This window comes from Lotus japonicus, chromosome 5, assembly GCF_012489685.1.
Source record: "Lotus japonicus ecotype B-129 chromosome 5, LjGifu_v1.2".
Taxonomy (NCBI): Eukaryota; Viridiplantae; Streptophyta; class Magnoliopsida; order Fabales; family Fabaceae; genus Lotus; species Lotus japonicus.
This window is the reverse complement of record NC_080045.1, coordinates 25,219,498-25,242,140: the sequence shown is the minus strand read 5'-3', so window position 1 is coordinate 25,242,140 and position 22,643 is coordinate 25,219,498. Positions and strand designations below refer to the sequence as shown.

Sequence of the window (22,643 nt, the reverse complement as noted above, 5' to 3'; positions counted from 1 at the left end):
TTTCATGACTTTTTGCAGGAAATTGAAGGGGTTCAACTCACAAGAGGGTGCAAGGATAGCTGGTGCTGGGTCAAAGAATCCACTGGAATATTTTCTGTTAAATCTGCCTACCAAGAACTCATGTCAGCAGATGCTTCTCCAGTGGTTTGTGGTGCTGCCATGTCCAATGAATCGTTCTTCAAACAAGTGTGGTGTTGTCTTGTACCATCAAAGGTTACCGCACTAGCGTGGAGGATCGGATTACAAAGGCTACCAACACTAGACAACTTACAAAGACGTGGAGTCATTTTTCAGAATAACAGTGGAGGCTTGTGTGGCTTATGCATGGAGCATGTGGAATCCTCAAATCATTTGTTCTTTGCATGTAAATTCCCATACTCTATCTGGGTTGAGTGTTACAAATGGATGGGCATTGTTGGTTCTATTTTCCCGCGGGATGGGATAAACCATTTTCATCAACACGTATATGTGGCCAGAAACAAGAAGGAAGGTCAGATGTTGAAAGTAATCTGGTTTGCAACTGTATGGAGCATATGGCTTCTCAGGAATTCTGTCTTTTTCAAGGGTGGAGATCCATGTTTATCTCTGGTCATGGATATGATAAAGGTGCGCTCATGGTGGTGGTTAAAGGCAAGGGCCAAGGACTTCAAGTCCTCTTTCTATGAGTGGGAAATGAATCCAATATATTGCATTAGATCGTGAGCAGTAAAACCAGAAGTCTTGAGGACAAGAGTATATCTTGATATTTTATTTTTGATAGATTATGTTGTCTTTTCTCATCCATGAAGAAACTGTTGGGGCTTTGGGGTTGAGTTCTTATGTTATAATAGCTAAATCAGTGGGTGTTGGGATTTATTTTTCATTTTTTATTTTTTATAGACCTTTCTTTGTACTATTTGGTGGGGTTGAAGCACCCTTGTGCTTCCTTAGTAATTTAATTCGTTTGGCTTTTCAAAAAAAAATAAAACTAAGGGCGTAGCTAGAGACATTGAAAAAACTAAGAGAAGAGTGGAAAATTAAATGAAGAGAGAACAAAATATATATATTTGTTAATTTACTCCTACTTAATTTTGTGAAGAAATAAGTTAACACTTAACACCTTCTCATTTGGACTGCATTGCCCCCATTTTTTCACTTTAAAAATAGTTAAAAATGATGAGCTTCTTGTAATTTGACTTACCCAAGCATTATTTAATTTTGTTAACTCCAATTCTCTCTCTCCCCTCCTTATTTATCATGCGAGATATGATATATACACACTACTTCACTCATTTTACATCTTCATTTTCTATCTATTTCTTTTTTCTTTATCAATCAAATCACATATCACATTTTTACTTTTTCTCTCATTTCTTTCTATCTCTATCTTCCTTTACCTCTCCACACCTAAAAAATGAGGTGTGAAGATATAATTATTCTTTATGATCATCTTCCCCCCTCTCTCCCCATTTATCACTTTTTCTCTCTACACGTTATTCATCTAGCTACAAGTGACAAAATCTGCATCAAAAGTTCCATTGAAGTATTCTTCCGCAGACACCACCCAAGCAACCATCTTAAGCTTCTCAAATCATTTTTTTTTTTTTGAAAGATGAACATATAAATATATGGGAATTGTTATTCAGACCCCCCCTCCCCACAGCTATTTAGACCCAATGGAAAATCGGAAATCCGAAAATGCTCATTTCGAACGCACCCTTGCAGTGCGTGTCTATCACACCTACCGACGGAGCGACGTAGACGCACGTTGAACATGCGTTCCGAGCGCACGTTGAAGCGGCGATTAAGTAGTGTCAGAGTTGATGTCTCGTGTCTGACTATACATAGGAAAGGCACATATTCGCACTTAGTGAACTGCATTAGTCGCGCCGTTACAAAGTGCGTGATATGAGTCGCTCTTTATAAAGGCGTTACCATCGCACATTGAAAGTGCGTTGGTCACGCAATTCTAAAGTGCGAGATTATGTAGAAACTTGACATAAACAAACAGAAACAGAAACTTCAACAGAAACTTTAACACAACAGAAACAGAAACTTCAACAAAAACTAATCTGTCATTGATACATTACAATGTTACATTATAAACTTCAAGTTAAATCTTACATTATAATCTATCATTGATACATTACAACTAATATGAAAATTTGCAAATGGACTACTACAACATCACGAAACTAATCTTCAGCGAGATTTATAATTCCATCGATCTTATGTTGTCTACATTTGCCTCTCGAGAGAGTTTGTTGAATAGGGCCATGCGATCCAGGTATGGTAGTTGCCAACCACGAGCTTCAACAGTACAATAATACATCCATTGTGGATTAACCGTTGGCAAAGAAAAACCACTTGAAATAAGCACCTACAAAATGATCAATTATATTGTTAAGTATGTGATAAAGTTCATGTATTGTTAGGTAAATTCATACTAAATGTAATATTGATCAGTACCTTCACCCAATGGTTGTTGTTGTTGACAAGAAGTAAACATAAAATCTTGTGCTCTGACAGATGTAGCACTGGACCGGTGAGAGGGAAGTAGGTGGCGCCCCCCCGATTCGACAAGGTCACGAACACAACCTGGTACATCGTAGCAACAATGTGGCCCATATCCGGCACGCATAACCACTCCTCCTCCGTTGCAAACTCATTTGGTGCAAGATGCAAGGCTTGTAATACTTTTTCGTAATGTGTGTCAGTGCCATACATACCATGATAAACACCTTGCCATAATCTAAGCTCCTTTATCATGTCTTTTCGGACTTGACGCCAATTTTGTTCTCCATTACCCATCAAGGAAGCAATGCATCTATATCCACAATTGTCATCATCTTCAACATTGTGAATGTCAATGACATATTCACGGAGGAATTCGGGCACTTCATAGATGTAGTTGACCGAGTAAACTTTGCCTTTCGGGTGCTATGGCGGGAGCTTAGCTGAGTTGCTTGCTATCCTCTTGCTTCTCTTCTTAGGTGCAGATTGCTTCGAAGGAATGCTCTTCCATTTTTCAGACCGGGTCTTACGCGCCTTGTCTTGTGGAGCTGATGAGTTGCTAGCTTGCTTTGACCCAGCTATTGCAACAACATTCTCCCAAGAACAAGGAATGCGTCTAGTAGAAGCCTTAGGTTCATTGGGCCGACCCCTTGTAGGCAACTTGTTTGGAGGAGGACACATAGAATTCTGATCCGGGTATGCAATCTCCCGAAGCCTCTCTTTAATAGCTTGTCTTCTGGAAACATTAGCTTCTTTAAACATCTTTGCAATGACCTCTAACTCTGTCGCAATGCTCAATCCCAAAACAGGTTGGGATTCATCAGGTGCAGATATTGATGTAAGCCTCCTCCAATGTTGGTCCACTTGCGTCAATGGAATAGTGGTCATCATACCAAGGCGACATGAACAAGGCAGGTCGTGTGTCCTCCTGATAGTGCAGCCGCATTTTCCGATGCGCGCTTTCTCCTTTGCGATCAACATGAGGGCATATCTTGAGACTACACCACGCAGGTTATCGTACAACTTCTCCTTAAATGTATGCTCTCTGATGAAGATACTTGCCTGAAAAGCAGCATTAATCCTTGTATGTTGGAGAAGTGTGCACCTATGTATAGCTGCCCCAGCCGCACACATGTGATTCTTGCTATCTTTGAAGCACACTTTCAGTTTTGCGTGTGCACCTTCAACCCTGTGCAAAGTTATAACGTTGACATTAATACATACTTAATGAATGTAGCAAACTTATTGAAATGTCAGTGTCTAAGAATGTACCTGTTTGTAGTTGTGTTACTCATGTGCACATAACGGTCAATCGCATACTTCACAAACTTGTGCTTAAACGGCAACCAAGTTTCCTTAATGTAATTCATGAGGTCAGAGTGCTCCCCAACAAGTGAACGTAAGAAGTTCATGCCTGCATTAAACTCCTCCGCTGACTCGGCATACATGACTCTATTCCATGCGTCCTTGACATCGTCCCACATCTCCTTGTCTTGGATAGTGAGCTTGCACTTTTCCTTCACACACTTGGACAATCACATTTCTTGGTTCCTGTCCCCTTCCGCACCAACACAGGCTTGTACGGTTTGTACTTGCCGCTCATCTCGCACACCAAAATAGCCAACTGTCTGCCTTTACTCCCACGACCCTTGCTCCCACAATCAGACCTTCTAATAATGATCACAAAGCCTAGTTGCTTTCCTACATTCTTAGCCCAATCCAAAAGCTCCTCCCGAGTAGCAAAAACCTACAAAATATTAACACATATACGCATCACATATAAATTCAACTTATTTGACATAAACTCACTCATTAGTTATGAAAATACCCTGTCTGTGGTATATTGTTCTGTGTAGTCCACTGCAATTGCCACATCATGTCGATCTTCTACATTGGCTAGTTGCCTTTCTTGTGGCATGTCTACTTCATATGACTCAGGGAGACTCATCCTGAAATGCAAAACAAAAATTGCAAATTGTTTACTGTTTTTGTTACAGGCCAAAACTGTATAAATCGCACTTTGAACGCGCGTCACAAACGCACTTTATAAGTGCGACAAAGACGCGGTTTAACAATGCGTCGGGATAATAATAACAGATACACGCACTCTCAGTGTGCATCTCTCTCGCTCTTTCAGAGTGCGAACTTAACGCACACAAAGAGTACGGTGCTCACGCTTAATGGAAGTGCGATAAATCTAGATCGGGATTAGAGTGCAGTACCTTCAAAGATGACGACAGCAACGAGGGAGGAGAAGTCGGGTGATGGCGACGACGGCGATGACGACGTTGGTGATGGTGTTGGGTGAGGACGACGACAGCGGTGGCGTGGGTGGTGGAGGCGGTGGCCGGCAACAATGTGAGTGTGGAAGTTGAGAGTGGGTTTGGAAGTTGAGAGTGGGTTTGGAAGAAGATAAAGAATGTGGTGAGAAGGGGTGAGGGGGGGGGGAGCTTGAACAAAACATTAGGAAGAAGGTAAGGATGGAGGGAGGGGTATTTTTCAAGTTTTCTATTTTCAGTAAGGGTATTTTTGACATTTCCTAGATTTTTGGGGGTCTAAATAGCTCGGGGGGTCTGAATAACAATTCCCTAAATATATATTAATCAGCAAAGAGAAAGTACAAGCAGCAAAGGGGTTAAAAAGTTCAGAACTCCTCAAGCTCCCCTTGCCAACCAATTCTTGCACCACAGCCTTTCACAAAAAAAAATCCCAAATTGGTTTCGTAACCAAATAGAGTACATGAGTGACGAATGACGACACACAATGGAAATAGATAAGGCATGACAAATTCTAGAACCTAGATTTTAAGTAAACAGAGGTGTACACTACATCGTAAAACGAAACCACTAAAACAAAAAAAAAAAACAAACTCCTTTCCTGATGCCTCAATTTACGTGTTTTCCATTCAACAATTGGATATTGATTGGTACCTCTCTCTAGTTATGATTATCTTCATATTTGTTTGGCTTAGTAACATTTTTGTCCCTCAATTATCATGATTTGATAATTTTAGTCTCTCATGTTATTAGCCTACAACGTCCTTCACGTTTACTACCTGTTCCAGTTTTGGTTTGGATTGGGCGAGACCCAGGGGCCCTCGCCCAGAAGCGCTTGCCTCAGGGCGGTGAGTGAGCCAGAGAGTTTGGGCCTCCCCCGAGAGGCCCAAGTGGCCCACTAAGGATGGTTAGGGGCGCTAGGCCCAACCCCAAGCCTATAAATAGAGGGCGGTTACCAATTGTAAATGACTCTTAGCTCATTTGAGAAAAAAAACTTGAAATTCAGTTACATTCTCTCTCTAAGGGGTTACACTCTCTCTCTCTCACTAAATTCCCACATTGCAATCTCATCACTCTAGGTACCATACCTCACCTCTATGTTCTTGGATAGAACATTTGGCGCCGTCTGTGGAGATCGGTAGATTTTGATTGCCGGACTACGTGGATTGTGATTTCTTGGGGAGAAGTTTTATTTTCTGAAGAATTTTCTTTGATTTTTGTATTTCCGGTTGAATTCCTAGTTTGTGATCGGAATTTGATGACGACACATCGTCGACGCCGCGACAGAGATCTGGAGCAGAGACGCGGTTCCCCACTGCGTCGTGTAAGAGGAAAGCTGCGCCGAGAAGAGGTTTGTCGCGAACAGCCTGAGCAATCGACTCCTCCTACGCCTCCACCGCCGCCTCCTCCTCTTTCTCCGACCCCTCTGTTTCCTTCTCCACCGTCCTCACCTGAGCGACAGGAATTCCGGGAGGTCTCAGGAGATGGACCGCCGCTACCTCAGGCTTCGATCACTGACCAAGATTGGAGGCGCCTGATTTGCAATATTGATGACATACGGCAACGAAATGATTACTTGCAGGAGCAGTTGGAGTATTATCGCCTTGAGCAGCAAGATGAAGGAGAGCGGGAAACAGAGGCCGTCGCAGAGTTCGAACCGTTCTCTGCGGCGGTGAGGGAAGTGGCCATCCCAGACAACATGAAGAGCCTTGCTTTGGAAGCGTACAGTGGGGGAACTGATCCAAAGGACCATTTACTTTACTTCAGTATGAAGATGGTGATAAGTGCAGCTTCCGATGCGGTGAAGTGCAGGATATTTCCATCCACGTTCAAAGGCAAAACGATGGCTTGGTTCACGACTTTGCCTCGGGAATCCATAGCAAAATTCCGTGATTTCTCGTCCAAGTTCCTCGTCCAATTCTCCGCGAGCAAGATCAAGCAAGTTACAATCGACGATTCGTACAATGTCCGTCAGTTGGAGCGAGAAACCTTGAAGCAATATGTGAAGCGGTACAGTGCTGCATCTGTGAAGATCGAGGAGTCGGAGCCACCGGCCTGCGCCCACGCCTTCAAAAATGGACTGTTGCCGAAAAGCTGAACAGCAAGTTGAGTAGGAAGCCAGCCCGCTCGATGACGGAAGTTCGCACCCGGGCAAGCACCTACATCCTGGATGAGGAGGACGACGCGTTTAAGAGGAAGCGGACGAAGGCGGAAAAGGTCGGTGGGCAAAGGGACGTGAGATCGACGAGGAAACAAGGATGGAAAAAGGAAAAGGGTCGTACGCGGAAGGAAAAGAAGGTCGCCCGAACGGAGGAATTTGCCGAGGCGCAACTTTATTGAAAAACTCGAGCGTCACCGCCCATGGCAACCCACCGGCCCTCGCCGACGTGAGGGGGCAGAGAGGGACTCGGATGCACAATTGACGAAGCTTCTCCGGAAGGTCAAGACGACACATACGGTTGAAGGAAGTATAGCAGGAATTAGTTCACGGCGGGGGGCGGTAGGTAGAGCTAAATGGTGCGAGTATCACCGCTCGGCGGGACACGACACTAGTGACTGTTTCACGCTGAAAGGCGAGGTCGGGAAACTGATCAGGGCAGGACGATCGCAAATGACTGACCACAGGCCAGGAAAAGGACAACAGGGCGGGCCCAGGCAGGACAGACACCAACGAACGCCAACGACGGATAAGAAGGAAACCTTGACGACAAGGAGGAAGGGAGTTGAAGAAACCTTCAACAAAGACCTCGAACCACCGGTGGGAACGATAAATACAATCGCTGGGGGTTTCGGTGGAGGCGGTGACACACCTTCAGCGAGGCGTGGGCATGTAAGGGCGGTAACATCAGTGCAAGAGTATGTGACCCCATTCGGTTTTCGGCATCCGGACATAGTGATATCGTCAGCGGACTTCGAGGGGATCAAGACATATGAGGATGATCCTGTGGTAGTAATGGTAAAGATCAATAACTTTAATGTGCGGAGAGTACTTTTGTACCAGGGAATTTCTTCGGATATTATTTACGGCGATGCGTTCGAGCAATTGGGACTAACAGATAAGGACCTGATGTCGTACACTGGGACTCTGGTAGGTTTCTCGGGAGAACAGGTCTGGGTGCGTGGCTACCTGGACTTAGACACGGCCCTTGGAATTGATGAGAACGCTAAGCTTTTGCGTGTAAGGTATTTAGTATTGCAGGTTGTGGCGTCATACAATGTCATCATCGGGCGGAACACGCTAAACTGTCTCTGTGCAGTAATTTCAACGGCTCACCTAGCGGTGAAGTACCCACTAATCTGTGGTAAGGTGGGAAATATCGTGGTAGATCAGCGGAGAGCGAGAGAATACTATAATAATTGCCTTAGTTTGTATGGAAATAAGGGAGTCAGTGATGGACACAGATGTCACGAGATCGAGATCTTGGAGGGAGGTCAAGCCCAGTAGGGTTTTCAAAGCCAAGGGCGAAATGGTGTAAGGGAGATTGGAGCAGATGGTTGCTCGAAAGAGTGAGAGACTAAGGAGCAGCCAAAGGCAGAGAAGGCTAGACGGTAGGACGGGAAGAGATGGGCAGTTCACTGATGCCCATGTCGAGGAACGCTGGGCGAACATAATCGAGGACTTGGAAATGTACAAATTTAGCAGAGGAGTGCTGGCGATTGAGCCCAGGCTCACAGCTAGCCAAGAGAGGCGCCTAGAGAAACTGGTGGAGGACAATTTTGACCTCTTTAATTGGAGTCAGAAAGAGGCAACGCTTTGAGGATTGCCCGGGTTTAGGAAGTCGACTCTTTTAAGCAAGAGCCAAGAGAAGAGCAGAGAAGAGGGGGCGGTGACGTAAGATGTGGTTCGAGCGAATCTAAAACAGGGAGACGTCGAGCAAAACGGATGGAGAGCATTTGAGAAACACCAGGGCAAACCGGAAAATGTGCGAAAACAGAACCGGGCGCGCCGCCGCAAGAGTAAGAAAAAGGGCAAGGCAGGATACTGGAGGCCAGTGGGATCGACGGTTTTTAAACCTTTAAGGCCAGCTAAGCGCAACAAGCAAAGAGGCGAGTTAGAAGAAGATCCTCTTTACCGCGGAGCGGTCTGGCGAGTGGACTGGCCTCGCAAGAGCCAAGAGGAGGAAGCGAGCACATCAGGTCTGAAGGATGGGGTGTTTGGCGTGGTGCTTTGATCAGGAGGGCAAAAGATGGGGCATGGTCGCGGCGAGTAAAAGCAGGAATTAGGACAAAAATAAAGATGCACTCTTTTTCTCCACCATGGGAGTTTTTTTAATGAGGCATCCCTCAAGTGTAAAATCTATTTTACAATCAAATACAAAAGGATATTCTCAGTAATACTCTGAACTTTCAACTAAATTGAAACGGTCACCCGGTGGGAAACATTTCCTGAAGGTGGCGATCCCAACACGACCTTGATGTCCGGGGATCGCTCCGGAAAGTCCGGCGTGGACCGCTGCCCCCTGTTGGCGACGTGTGCGGATAAGCTTCTTATCCCAAGATCCTCCCCGAAATATGGGCGATTAAAAGCCTCCCCAAAACATGGGCGAGCATTTTTAACTAGGCTAAGCCTTTGGGCAACCCACATGGCCATTGGGTCCCGAGCCACCGTAAGTCCCCGCCTAATAAGGCTGGTGGGGCCACACCTGATCTTACGGGAAAAGCGTGTGAACAAAGCCTCAGTCCAAGACTGAGCAAAAGTCCTAGTTATCCCCAGCACACTCTCAAGATTGTTGAACGAAGAAATTCAGGCAGTTTAAAAAAAAAACAAATGAATGAGCATGCAACAAAACATGACGGGGCGACGTGCAAAAAGGGAAAAAGGGCGATCGAAACAGCTATTCTCGTTAAAAGAAGACAAAAGAGTTGCAAGCGTTGTCTTTAAAAATAATAATGATAAATTGCTATTACATAACTGATCTAAGGAATATTAATGTTTCTGTCTTGCTCTACATCTTCATCGCTCAGGAAATACTCAGCTACAAAGCCCGGAGGATCCTCGGGACCAACCAATCCGGCAGAGGTGACCTTCTTGAACGCCCCCATGGGGCTAAGATCCAGCTGGGAGTTGAGGCGCTGAATTTGGGCCTCGCCCTCTAAGGAGGCGGTTGAGAGGCCTCTTTTCTAGGACTCTGAGGCGCCCGTTTCCTGACCTCGCCCTCTAATTGAGACAGGGAGGGTGTCTTGTTGCCTTTCAGGTTGACACGAGGGGGAAATGGGGCATCCTTCTTCTTCTCGAAAGCAGCTAAGAGGTCTGCATTGGTAAAATTCATTTTCCCTGAATCAAGTAACAACAAAGAAAAGTCAGCAGAATTGAAGAGAGTATAAAATGAGCAAGGGGCAAAGAACAAATCGTGGGAAGGACGGGAAACCTAAATAGGCAGGAGTTGACGAAATCTTGGCTTTACCAAGCACTCGGGCGTAGTCTAGGATCGGAAGTCTGGCCAGGAAGCTGATAATAGTCTTGTCCTCGGGGGTTAGAGAACCCTCGGGCGGGTCAACTATCTGCAACACCTATTTGGTCCAGTACAAAGGGAAACGGGCGGTGCCGTCCCTTAAAGTGAAGATTTCGGGATATTCGTGGGACACCACGATTTTGAAATACCTTCGGGCGAGGTCGTCCGTAACGGTAGCCCAAAGGGGGTTGAAGCGTTGGCGGTTGGATCTGGCTTCTAGGGAGACCCAGCTGCGAGGGGGTGATGGCTGGGTGACCACACCATAGAAGTAAAAGAAATGAAAGTGTTCTGGCTCTTGCTAGATTGCGTCGCAGAGGATTTCGAAGCACCGCAGGAAGGCCCAGCTGTTAGGGTGGAGTTGGGACGGGGCGACGTTTACGCTGCGCAGCACGGAGCAAATGAAGGGGGAGAAAGGAAACCGGATCCCCAAACCGGTAAACATGTACTCATGCACATAGAAAAAATGAGGGTCTTTCACGTCACGGTAAGAGTGGCGAAGCCAAGGATGCTTGGAAGCCGAGCAGCCGCCGTAGTGAAGAATGTTGTCGAGGGACTTCTCGTGGCAAAACCCACCGAACCTCGAAGAGAGGTCACAAACTGATTTCCACTGCTAGGACGGTTGGTTAGGAATTGTTCCGGCTGGAAGACCCCTAAGGGCGGAGGGTGGTAAAGATTCCCAGGTCTTAAGTCGGAAAGTGGTAATGTCCTCCTTGTCAAGGGGGACTCCCCCAGGAGGGGGAGGGTCGGCTGGAGGAACGTACCGCAGAGGGGTGGCAACGGTAGCGCCACGGGAGGAGCTCCTGGTTCGACGTTTTGGTGCCATTGGGGGAAAGCGCAAAGTTTGGGGTAAAATGGAAGAAATGAAAGCAATTTTGAGGTTCAAGAAACTCACCGGAGTGGGGGGAAGCAAAAGGAGCGTCGTTGGAGCCGGAGTAGCAATTTTTCGAGAGTGAATCACCATTTTGGTCCCTAAGAAAGTAGGCACCGGTCATATTAGTCCCTAGAGATCATTAATGGTTAAAAAAATCCCTGTAAGTGTTGACCTCGGTCATAGTAGTCCCTATCTAAGTTTGGCCATTAGTCCTTGGAACGGAAAGTGCCCATGTGTCACGTTATGTGCCACGTAGGTTTCAATTTAGTCCTTGACGTTATCAATTTAGTTCCTAGGTAATTAATTTAATTAAAATAATGAGTTAAAATAAAATAACAAATCTAAACCACAAACTCATAAACAATAGCAGCTGTGCACAATTAATCAATTCTGCATTACATATGAACATCAATAAATCAAACATCAATATTGGTCCTTTTCACATCATCCCCTCCGTGACCATTCCAGAACTTAATAAAATTGCACTAAAATACAAAACATATGTAAACACAGTACATTCATTAAAACTATGGATTGAAAATCTTAAACCACAAATCAAAACTACTATAACATTCAAACACTAACCACAAATAACACACCACAACAGAAACTACACTAAAGACAATAAATTAAAATTACACATACGAAAATCAAATTGAACCTAGCTTCTTAAACCACACTGCTCTTACTTCATTAACCAGAAATAGAAATTATCATGCAGACTTGATATAGGATACAAATTCAAGGATGTTACTCATGTTCATAGAAACCGCACTGCTCTTAAGGCTAAAGAAAATCAGTGACCCAAACCTTGTTCATTGTTGATTCTTCCTCCTCCTCCTCTCTCCAGTAGATGGAGAACCTCTACCATACTCCTCCTCTCCAGTTGATGAAGAACCTCTACCCTCCTCCTCCTCTCCAGTCAGATCTGTACAAGTTCACCCATAGAAGACCGGGAAAAAAACCCATGCTCACCTCTTCAAACCCAGATTCGACCCAGAAAAAAGAACCCAGAGTCAATTCAACACATTGAGCTTGATGGAAGGAGAGAGGGAAGCAGATATGAGGCTCAAATACACTTGTTTGTGCCCTCCATCTTCAATCACTCTCTAAAGGTTGTGTCTTTTTGAAGGATTTGTTGATGTGGAGAAGAAAGGTTGTGGCTTTGTTCAAGATTTGGTGACTGAGTTTGAGTTCGGGTGTGAGAGAAGGAGAAGAGGGTGTTCAGAGAGTAGCAATGAGGGATTAGAGAGAGAGAGAGAGAGAGAGAGAGAGAGAGTGAGTGATGAAAGATGCAGGTTGGGTTGACTTTGGTGTTGGTGGGGTGGGATTACACCGGCTTGGTGTTGGTGATGAAGATGATGAGGAAGAAGGTGATATTCTGATCTTTTTTATGAAGATTTGTTGAAGTGATGTTGAAGAAGATATGGAAGAAGATGAAAATTTGGTACATCAGATTGACTCTCTCTATTATTAATTAATTTTTTTAAATAATTTAATTATTAATTGATTTTTTATTTTTTATTTTTTAATATTTATTATTATATATTACATGGCTGCCATGTGGATCAGCCACGTGTCAATTTAAGTGACTATGTCACTTTTCCGTTTGAGGGACTAACGGCCAAACATGGATAGGGACTACTATGACCGACGTCAACACACTCAGGGATTTTTTTCACCATTAATGATTTCTAGGGATTAATATGATCGACGCTTACTTTCTCAGGGACCAAAATGGCGATTCACTCATTTTTCGAAGGGTCTTTTTGAGCAAAGAGGGTGGCTAGGAGTTGAGGTTGTAAAAGAAGCGAAGGATGAGGTAGTAACGTCCTTATAGGATGGGGTGGCTGTTGAGGGGAGATGCGTGGAGGAATTTTGTGGATGGTTGCTGATGGACGTGGGGAGAAGGTGGAGAATCGTGCACCATGATGGCAGAGGAATGATTGCAGTTGAGGGAATATGTGGAAGTGGGAGCGGCGCATTAAATGGGAAGTTACAACGGCTGAAGCTGATTGGTTCAAAATTCAAATTAACAGGCTTTATCATGATTTGAGGGGACGTTTCGAGGGCAGCGGTTGGGATTCTGCAGATTCACTGACCTTCGCACTTCTTCGGTGCGTTGCATGTGGCCTACACGCGTCAAGCCACCATGATTTACGGCGATCACAGTTGGAATCGGGCGAGAGGACCAAGCACTGTCGCCACAAGCCTACCTGTGGACTTGTGGGCTGAGAGGGGCTTGTGAAGGGAATCAGAAATTAGCTTTAGCTTTACTTACTATGCCATGTTGGCAATCATTCTTGATCACTAGGCTTTGGCATTAGTTAGTTTTGATTATTAAGACACTCTTAGCTCTCATGCTTCGAGCTCGGTGTCTTGTGGACTTGTGGACTGGGCGAGACCTAGGGGCCCTCGCCCAGAGGCGCTTGCCTTAGGGCGGTGAGTGAGCCAAAGAGTTTGGGCCTCCCCGAGAGGCCCAACTGGCCCACTAAGGACGGTTAGGGGCGCAAGGCCCAACACCAAGCCTATGCGGTTACCAATTGTAAAGGACTCTTAGCTCATTTGTGAAATAAAAACTTGAAATTCAGTTATATTATCTCTCTAAGCGGTTACACTCTCTCTCTCTCTCTCTCACTAAATTCCCACATTGCAATCACTTCACTCTAGGTACCATACCTCACCTCTATGTTCTTGGATAGAACATGGTTTTTCGTCAACTTTAATTCAATATTTAATGGTTTTTAATTAAAAAAATTAAATTGTATGGTTTTTGGTTAACAATTGTATGGTTTCTGGTTTTTTTAATTAATTTTTGGATAAAAAAAATTGTGAAATATTGAATGGAAGTTAAAAAACTATTGCAATAATTAATAAACGTGAGGGACAAGAACAATAAAATCGGGATAAATGAACCGAAAATGTTATTAAGCCTTTGTTTATTTGTTACAGGTACTTTGAAGACTTTTAGATGGATTTGTTAATTCATGGAGAAAAGGAGAATACATTTTTTTTGACGAGGAGAATACATAGAAAAAGGGAAAATGTCAATAAATGGGGAGAGAGAAAGATTTGAATTTAAAATTTTACAATTCTTAGATAAGTCAAATTACAAGAAACCCATCATATAACTATTCATAAAGAGAAAAAGTAGAGCAATGTTGTCTAAATGAAAAGGTATTAATTAAGTGCTAAATTAGTTCTTCACAAAATTAAATAGAAATAAGTTTGCGAATTATATATGTGTGATGTATAAATAGAATTTAATTTTGATGCACTGACGGTGTAAAGTTTTTTTTACACCGTCAACCAATCAGATTTCAAGGATGTGACATGTCAATTAAAGAAATTAAATGAAAAGAGAGATTTTCTCACATCTTTGAAATCTGATTGGTTGAAGGTGTAAAAAAACTTTACACCGTTAGTGCATCAAACTTTTTCTCGTATAAATAATGTGAATTAATAGAAAAAACCGAAAAAATAGGATGCATGAAAGTTGTATCTTTATATATTCTTTTTCAGGTCTAGAAATGATGAGGGATGTTGGGTAGGAAGGCCGTGTTCGCACATTGAATAAATCATTTGAAGGGGGTTGATTAGGGGTACACTATTTGTTTGGTTGTGTATTAAGTATTAACATATTACTGCCAATTAGCTGAGCTATGCACATGTTAGCTATAAGTAGCTAATTTATTATTCACAAGTTTAGTGTGTTTTTTCTAGTTACAAATGTTATCATGTTAGCTATTTTTTTTTTGGTACATCGGAAAATTAAAGGACAGGAAGAAGAACTACAAGGCTAATAAGTCCCTAGCCAAGATGGGACAAAGCTCTTGAGGAGGAACCTCAAGATAGGTATAAGAGCATTGAAGACGACTACCCAACCCGGCAAGACAATCCGCAGCGTCATTCGCATCTCGAGAGATATGCCTGAGCTCCACATCCCTATCACGATCCAAGAGCAGCTTTAACTCTAGCAAGTTGGAGGCCTGAACATGGAATTGATAAGTGTTATTAGCTAAAGCCTGGACAATATCAAGGCAGTCCACTTCACAATCAACACATCTCAAATTTGCATCCCATAACATATTCAATCCCAGCTTCAGAGCCTCAATTTCTGCCAGAAGTGGGTTTGCACTAGTCGCACCCGCATAAAACCCGCACACCCAAGAACCAGAAGCATCCCTCACGAGGCCCCCCATTCCCGATCTCGTGCCAACATGATCGAATGCTCCATCTGTATTCAGCTTAAGCCTACCAACAGGGGGAACGCTCCACCGCGCCACAGCCACACTCCCTGTTAAACTCGATAGGTCTGATGACAAATAGGTAATGTGCTCATGGTGGTCATGGAGGATCCGCTGAACTGTGCTCATCGCGCTCCAGCTATTGTCACCCAAAAGAGCATTGTTACGCCACCTCCAAATCCCCCAGATTGCTGTGGCGAAAAGGGACGCATGTGTACCGCGCGCTTGACACAAGAGCCAAGAGAAAATATCCCCAGAAAGAAAACCAGGCCAAGAGAGAGCATCAAGCCTGGACCAAACCTCCCTAGCGAACCTGCAATCTCTCAAACAATGAATACTATCTTCAACATGATGGTTGCAGCGGGTACAAGCTGGGGAAGACACCAAGTGGCAGCGAAACCTGAAATTATTCACTTGGATAGCATCGTGCATGAGGAGCCACACAAACACTCTAATTTTCTCCGGGGCCTCAATTTTCCAAATGAACTTCCAAGGCACCAATTTAATGGGGGAAACGAAGGCTGAGCAGCCTCCGAGATGAGCCAAGAATAAGCGCTAGCAGCAGTATAAACCCCATTCCGGTCATGCGTCCAGGTCCAACAGTCGACCAGCCTAGCATCAATGCTCGGAACAATAGCATGGAAGGACTACTGCAGGTCTGGTGGTATGATAGTATAGAGGCCAGAAAAAGTCCAACTACCATCTCGAATAACATCACGAAGAGACAAGGATGTGTCAGTTATATGAACAAAGGGGAGCGTGGTGGCAAGCGAACCTTGCCCACTCCAGTCATGGTACCAGATTGAGGTTGTTCCATTGCCCAGTTTGAACCGGAAACCCTCCTTGAGGACATCGCGAGCACGCAGGATGCCTTTCCAGAGGCTTGACGCCGACGACGAAGCAACAACATCAAGGATAGATTTCGAGCCCAGGTACTTATGGGAGAGAACACGCGCCCAAAGTTTCTCAGGATCTTGCAGCAAGGTCCACACAAGCTTCCCCAAGAGGGAAGTATTTGCGAAAGAGGTGTCTCGCACACCGATACCACCATCTTGACGAGGCTGGGTGACAACCTCCCATTTAACCCGATGCCATCCGCGATTACCAGAAGCAGACCAGATAAAATTTCGAGCTGCTCTATCAATAGAATGAACGATCTTCCGAGGTAGCCACACCACCTGCATGTAATAGGTAGGAAGAGCAGTAAGGACCGATCTCGCCAAGCAAATACGACCTGCTGTGTTCAGAAGCCGACACTTCCATCCCGCTAAACGGCGAGAGACCTGATCAAGAATAAAATTAAAATCACCATGGGACACTCTCCCACTCACCATGGGAAATCCCAAGTATTTTCCCAAGCTTCTAACCACACGAATGGGACTGGAAAGAGCTATCTCATGGCGAGTCGCAGCGGGCACACCTTTAGAACAAAGAGCTTTGGATTTTGCCGCACTGACAATAAGGCCAGAAGCTGAACCAAAATCAGCCAGGATACTAGCAACCACCTCCACTTGGGATGATTTCGCCTTGCAGAAGAGGAGGACATCATCTGCAAAAAGAATATGAGAAAGAGGGGGGCCCCCTCTAGACATAGTAATCAGATGCCAAAGCCCCGCACTCACAGCATTCTGAATACGCACAGAAAGCTTCTCCATACACATAACAAAGAGATAAGGGGACATAGGGTCACCCTGCCGGAGGCCACGAACCGGTTTGAACCAAGGAAGCTTGGAACCATTCCACAGAAGAGCAAGCTTTGAGGAGGTCACACAATTCATAATCAAGTGGCAAGTAACTTCAGGAAAGCCAAAGTCCTTAATAGTACCATCCAAAAACTCCCAAGATAGCTTATCATAGGCTTTTTCTAAGTCTATCTTAAAAGCCATGGAACCCTTCTTAGCCATGGAGTGATCAAGGTAGTGAATAACTTCCTGGGCCAAAATAGCATTGTCGGTTGTACCCCTACCCGGGATGAAACTAGACTGAAGCGGCCCAATGATTTGATCCAGATAAGGACGAATGCGAGACACCAACACCTTGGTAATGATCTTGTACACCACATTACAAAGGCTTATAGGCCTTAAATCCTTCATCTGAGTCGGCACATCCACCTTGGGAATAAGAACGATCAAGGTCTCAGCCAGAGCAGGGTCAATAGAGCCAGTCACAAAGGCATCCCTCACAACCCTCCAAATATCCTCCCCAACAATGTCCCAATATTTTTTGAAGAACACTGGTTGGAAGCCATCGGGGCCTGGGGCCTTGAAGGATTTCATGGACATAAGGGCCCTCTTGACCTCTGCCTTGGAAACCGGCTCCAAAAGATCCTTTGTGCAATCGTGCGGGATTGTTGGGATATTCTCAACCTGAAAATGAGCATTAGATATATCAGGAGCAGTGCAAAACAAATTTTTGAAAAAATTTTCGGCCTCACTCCTTAGAGTCCCTTCATCAGAGCTCCAAGAACCATCTCCCAATTGCAACCTATGGATTTTGTTGCGCTTCCGGCGGATAATGGTTTGAGTGTGGAAGAAAGCTGTGTTGCGATCACCAAACTTGACCCATTGTTCCCGGGATTTTTGGAACCATAGAAGCTCCTCATTCCTAAGGATACCCCTGTATTCCAATTGCAGCTGCTCCTCAAGTTGAACCATACTGGAAGTCACCCTAGTGTCAAGATCACGTTGGACACCACGAAGTCTTCCCTCCACATGCCTTTTCCGTTGAAACACATTACCAAAAGTATGCTTATTGAAGGACATGGAATCAGTCTGCACCCGATGGATTTTGTCATGAAGGTTACCTCCTGATCCACGCCACGCATTAGAAACCACACTCCTATACTCATCATGATTCGACCAAGCAGCAAGATAACGAAAGGGTCGGTCTCTGTTCCGCTCCTCCGGTGCATTGAACCTTACTAGGATGGGGTTATGGTCCGAGTCCATTCTAGTTTTGACTTCTACAAAGGCTTCAGGGAAAGACAACCGCCACTCACTATCAGCTAAAGCCCGATCCAACTTCTTAGAAATACGAAGGATACCTCTTTCTTTCCGGTGCCACGTAAAGAGGCCCCCTTTGGCTTCAAGGTCTAACAAATCACAATTGTCCAACACGGAGGAAAACCGAAGCGCTCGCCCAGGGAGGAAAGCACCCCCTCTTACCTCAGAAGGGTAAAGAATTTCGTTAAAATCACCAACCGCAAGCCAAGGTTTGGTAATCTGAGTACGAAGAATAGAGAGGTGATCCCAGAGAGAATCCCTATGCACCACTGTTGGGCTCGCATAGACAGCCGAGCAAGTCCAAGCATAGGCTCCTACTGCAATATCAAACGTTACAGCTTGACAGAAAGAGTCAATGAGAGTAACTGTAGCCTTGGAACTTTGGTGAATAAGGACCCAAATTCCCCCACTATGACCCACAGCTTCCTCTAGGCAAACAGGATTGAAACCCTGCCCTCTCCAAAACCTGTCAGTACGCTGAAAACGGCAATGAGTCTCTACCAAGATAATGACATCAGGTCTTCTAACACGAATAAAATCCTTCAGAGCTAATTGTGCATTGGCATTAATAGCTCCTTTAACATTCCACATGAAAATATTAAAATCTTCAAATCCTATCATTAAAAAATGATATGAATAGGGGACCCACACGCTATGGTTAATTACCCAAGGCATGCACATGTGCACCAATTTTACGTAGTGAATCATTGACATTTAAGTCATCATTAATCATACTTGATTGCTCCCTTAGCAACACCTCTTGAGTGGAAGAATCCTGAATGGCTAATTGTTGAGAATCATCTGGGCCCACCATTCTGGACCTTTTATTATTTTTAATTGCTTGGACTTTTCCAGCTGCATGGCTGGAGCTACCAGCAACGAAATTGAAGGCATTAGGGGGCCCCACCTTTTTTTTAAAATTAGAGACAGCAACAACATCACTAGAATTTCGTGCTCCATGAGGCCGTTTTGATTTGCCAATCATTACTCCCTTGGAGTCTGCATGATTCGCCCCCCCTTTACGTTCCAGAGTTCTAGGAGGCAGTTTTTTCTTTTTCTTAACCACAGTCAACCATTCTCCATGAATTTCGAACCCGGCATCAAGAATCAGACTTGGGATCTCCTTGTTCGCAGCGCCTGCATTAATGGCATCCTCAATTGACGGAATGTTCTCTCCTTGGGCCATGGCAACGCCTTGGGTTGGGCCCTCCATGACTTGTTCCTGACCTGGCTCACCATTCGGCGGCGTCACGACCTCCGCCACCGGGTTTTCTTTCGCCGTAGCCTCGCCTGCTCCTGTCCCTGCATCTGGAGCCTTTTCCGCCACCGGCGTTGGTGCCGTACATTCTCTACTCCGATGGCCATAACATCCACATTTAGAGCAGATCACATGGAGTCCCTCGTACTCAATCTGGTACCAGTAGCCTTCAATGCAGACCTTACCCACCACTGGCAGTGATAGATCAATTTCCACACAAATTCTGGCAAACCTTCCTCTATCCGCATTCAACGTGTTCATATCCACCTTTATAGGTCTCCCAATCACACGGGCCACAGAGAGGAGATAGCTTTCATCATAGAAAACTACATTCAAACTTGGGATGCGCACCCAAGCTAGCGTGTTGGTAACACGGGCCAAAGGTGAAACGAACTCCCTGCTCCAAGTCAAAACAGCCAAATAGTGGTCAAAAATCATCCACGGGCCTCCGTTGATGACCTTCTCTCGATCTTCCTTCATGTCAAATTTCACCATATAGAACCCGTTGTCGACATCCAGGAGGTTAAAGTCACCAGAGAGCCTCCAAGTGTTTGCAAGTTTCACCTTCATAGTTCTATATCCAAGCTTCTTCCCCAAAAGGCAAACAATCAAAGATTCCCGCCATGGAGCACACATCTCCTCAATCACTTCCTTATCAGTCGTGACTTGAGGGAGGAGACGATTGCCATTCACAAGATTAACCTTCATTTTCCCTTGATCCACAAGATCCTTGAACACCTTAGGAGCTGGTGCAGTCGCTCCCCCCATTAGCTTGTCACGAAAAGTCATCCTCTTGGTTGCCTCGCCGTCTCCGCCGTCAGGTGGCACGTTCTCGCCGTCAATGTCCATCGTATACTTGAAACCCTAGCAGAGAATCCCTTCAATGACAATCTTCACCGAACAAACATGAATTGAATTATCATGTTAGCTATTTAATTTTATTTTCCGTTTCAAAAAAAAAATTAATTTAACTTTACTTAGTTATTATATGATCCAATGTCATCAGTTTTTTTTTTTTTTTTGGTTACAGATGAGGGGACAGAACCCCGGCACAAAGGCTAAGCAAGAGTAGCAGGAGAGCTACTCAACGGAGCATCTAACAAGAGAAGATTAGGACACTCCCCAAAAGGGTGGTCAAACCAGTGCTCCCCATAAGGAAGAGATAAGCCAAACTTAGCGATGTAATCCGCAAGAGAGTTGCATTCCCGCGGAGCATACTGAAAAACTAGAGCTCCATGCTCACGCTGCAGGTGGAGAATATCAGAAGCAATCTGCTTGTAACGGTGAGAACCAAGGTCGGCCGACTGGAGAAGATCAACGACATCCAAGGAATCTGATTCAACAATCACGCGAGTTAAGTCCAAACTCATGGCAGCTTCGACAGCTGTCTTCACGGCCATTAATTCAGTGAGAAAAACATTAGCTGAAGCAAAGGTACCATAATTCCAGCTAAAACCTTTTATCCAGCTCCCATCGGCGTTACGAACAGCCCCTCCGCAGCTCGCCTGGAGAGAAATACTAACTGCACCATCCACATTGAGCTTAACCCAGTTGGCATCAGGTTTAATCCAACCAGAAGAGGGAATACGCGTTGGGCTGCACTCAAAGACTCCATGTTGCTGGCCCTGGATCATGGACAGAGGGGCGCGCGAGGAAGAGGAGGCAGCCGCTTGCTCAATGCCAAGCGATCTCAGGAAGTTCCAAACGCGAGAAGCATCATGGGTAGACTGATTAAACACACAGTCATTACGCATTCTCCAAATGGAAGATAGGGCTGAGGCAAAGAAGCGAGGCCATTCGACCCCGGCTCTCCCTTGAAACTGACCGCTGATATTACCAGCTACCCAGGTAGCCCAGTCCGCAGCAAAGAACGCATGCGACGTTCTTCCTACCATGGCTGCCAACCAAAACGAGCGAACCTCTGCACAATCTCTAAAGAGGTGGATGTAATCTTCTCTCGTCGTGCGACACAGAGGACAAAGATCGCAAGTGCTCATATGCCTCCGAACGCGAATATCATTAGTCAAGATGCCACGGTTACAAAGTTTCCAAAGGAACACGCGCACACGTTGTGGGCCTTTTATTCGCCAAATTAGCTTCCAAATGTTCTCTTCATCGCGATGAGGAGGGACGCTACATGCCAAGTCATAAGCCGATTTTGTTGTGAACGCACCAGATGAGGTCCCCTTCCACGCGACTTCATCTGCACCCCCGTTAGCTTGCACCGAGTGAAACGTGACGATCTCATCCACTGTAGCGCTCGGTAGGAGGTCAAGAAAACGATCAACCCTCCATCCCCTTTCAGTATCATAGAAATCGGCCAAAGGAAGATCAAGATCGGGTTGAGGAATGATATCAGTGGCCAAGGAATGCAACACATGCCCTGACATTATCCAGGGATCCTTCCAGAAACGAATACTGGTACCATCCCCTATGTTCCAAGAGCAACCGGACAAGACTTTATCCCAAGTCGCACGGACACCACGCCAGATAAGGGACTCCCTGTTATGTCTAGTCACCTCTGGTAAAGTTTTCTTCCCGCAGCCATATTTGCCCCGGAGGACCCGCACCCACAACGAGTTTTGTTGGTGGATTAGCCCCCTACCAACCTTCATTAGATTAGCTTCATTGAAGTCCGAGGTCTTCCAAAAGCGAAGGCCCCCTTGCTTCTTAGGGCTACAAATTGTATCCCAACTAACCTGACTAACCTTCCGGGCACCATTCTCAGAGCCCCACACAAAGTTTCTTTGAAGCTGGTCCAACTTAGCACAAACAGTTTTCGGGATCAACATAGTTTGCATGCAGTAGGATGGGAGGGTACCCACCACCGACTTTGCAAGCGTCACTCTACCTGCAAAGCTCATAGTAGAAGCTTTCCAGGAAGATAAACGCTTCTGAGTTCTCTCCAGGATGAAGTTATACGTAGCCCTAGTTGGAGCCTTATGGAGAAGAGGAACTCCAAGGTATTTTCCAAGATCTGAAGTAAGACGAATGCCCGCCAATCTGCTCAAGGATTGAGCTTCTCCTCGATGTACGTTGGGAG

General features: G+C 45.2%; 3 protein-coding genes across 3 annotated transcripts; all 3 read right to left on the bottom strand.

The window, feature by feature from the left end:
- Window positions 1-1,948: 1,948 nt before the first annotated feature.
- Window positions 1,949-2,748, bottom strand: LOC130719381 (uncharacterized). The gene is made up of 4 exons (XM_057570005.1): window positions 2,449-2,748; window positions 2,222-2,359; window positions 2,104-2,111; window positions 1,949-2,051 (listed from the first exon to the last, which is right to left on the bottom strand). The coding sequence occupies exons 1-4, from the start codon at window positions 2,746-2,748 to the stop codon at window positions 1,949-1,951; spliced, it is 549 nt and encodes a 182-aa protein (XP_057425988.1).
- On the bottom strand, window positions 2,071-4,319 carry LOC130720420 (uncharacterized). The gene is made up of 3 exons (XM_057571063.1): window positions 3,766-4,319; window positions 2,449-3,682; window positions 2,071-2,359 (listed from the first exon to the last, which is right to left on the bottom strand). The coding sequence occupies exons 1-2, from the start codon at window positions 3,975-3,977 to the stop codon at window positions 2,920-2,922; spliced, it is 975 nt and encodes a 324-aa protein (XP_057427046.1). The 5' UTR covers window positions 3,978-4,319; the 3' UTR covers window positions 2,071-2,359; window positions 2,449-2,919.
- A 14,681-nt stretch (window positions 4,320-19,000) lies between these two features.
- Window positions 19,001-20,449, bottom strand: LOC130719380 (uncharacterized). Its single transcript, XM_057570003.1, has one exon. The coding sequence runs from the start codon at window positions 20,447-20,449 to the stop codon at window positions 19,001-19,003; it is 1,449 nt and encodes a 482-aa protein (XP_057425986.1).
- Between the last annotated feature and the right edge of the window lie 2,194 nt (window positions 20,450-22,643).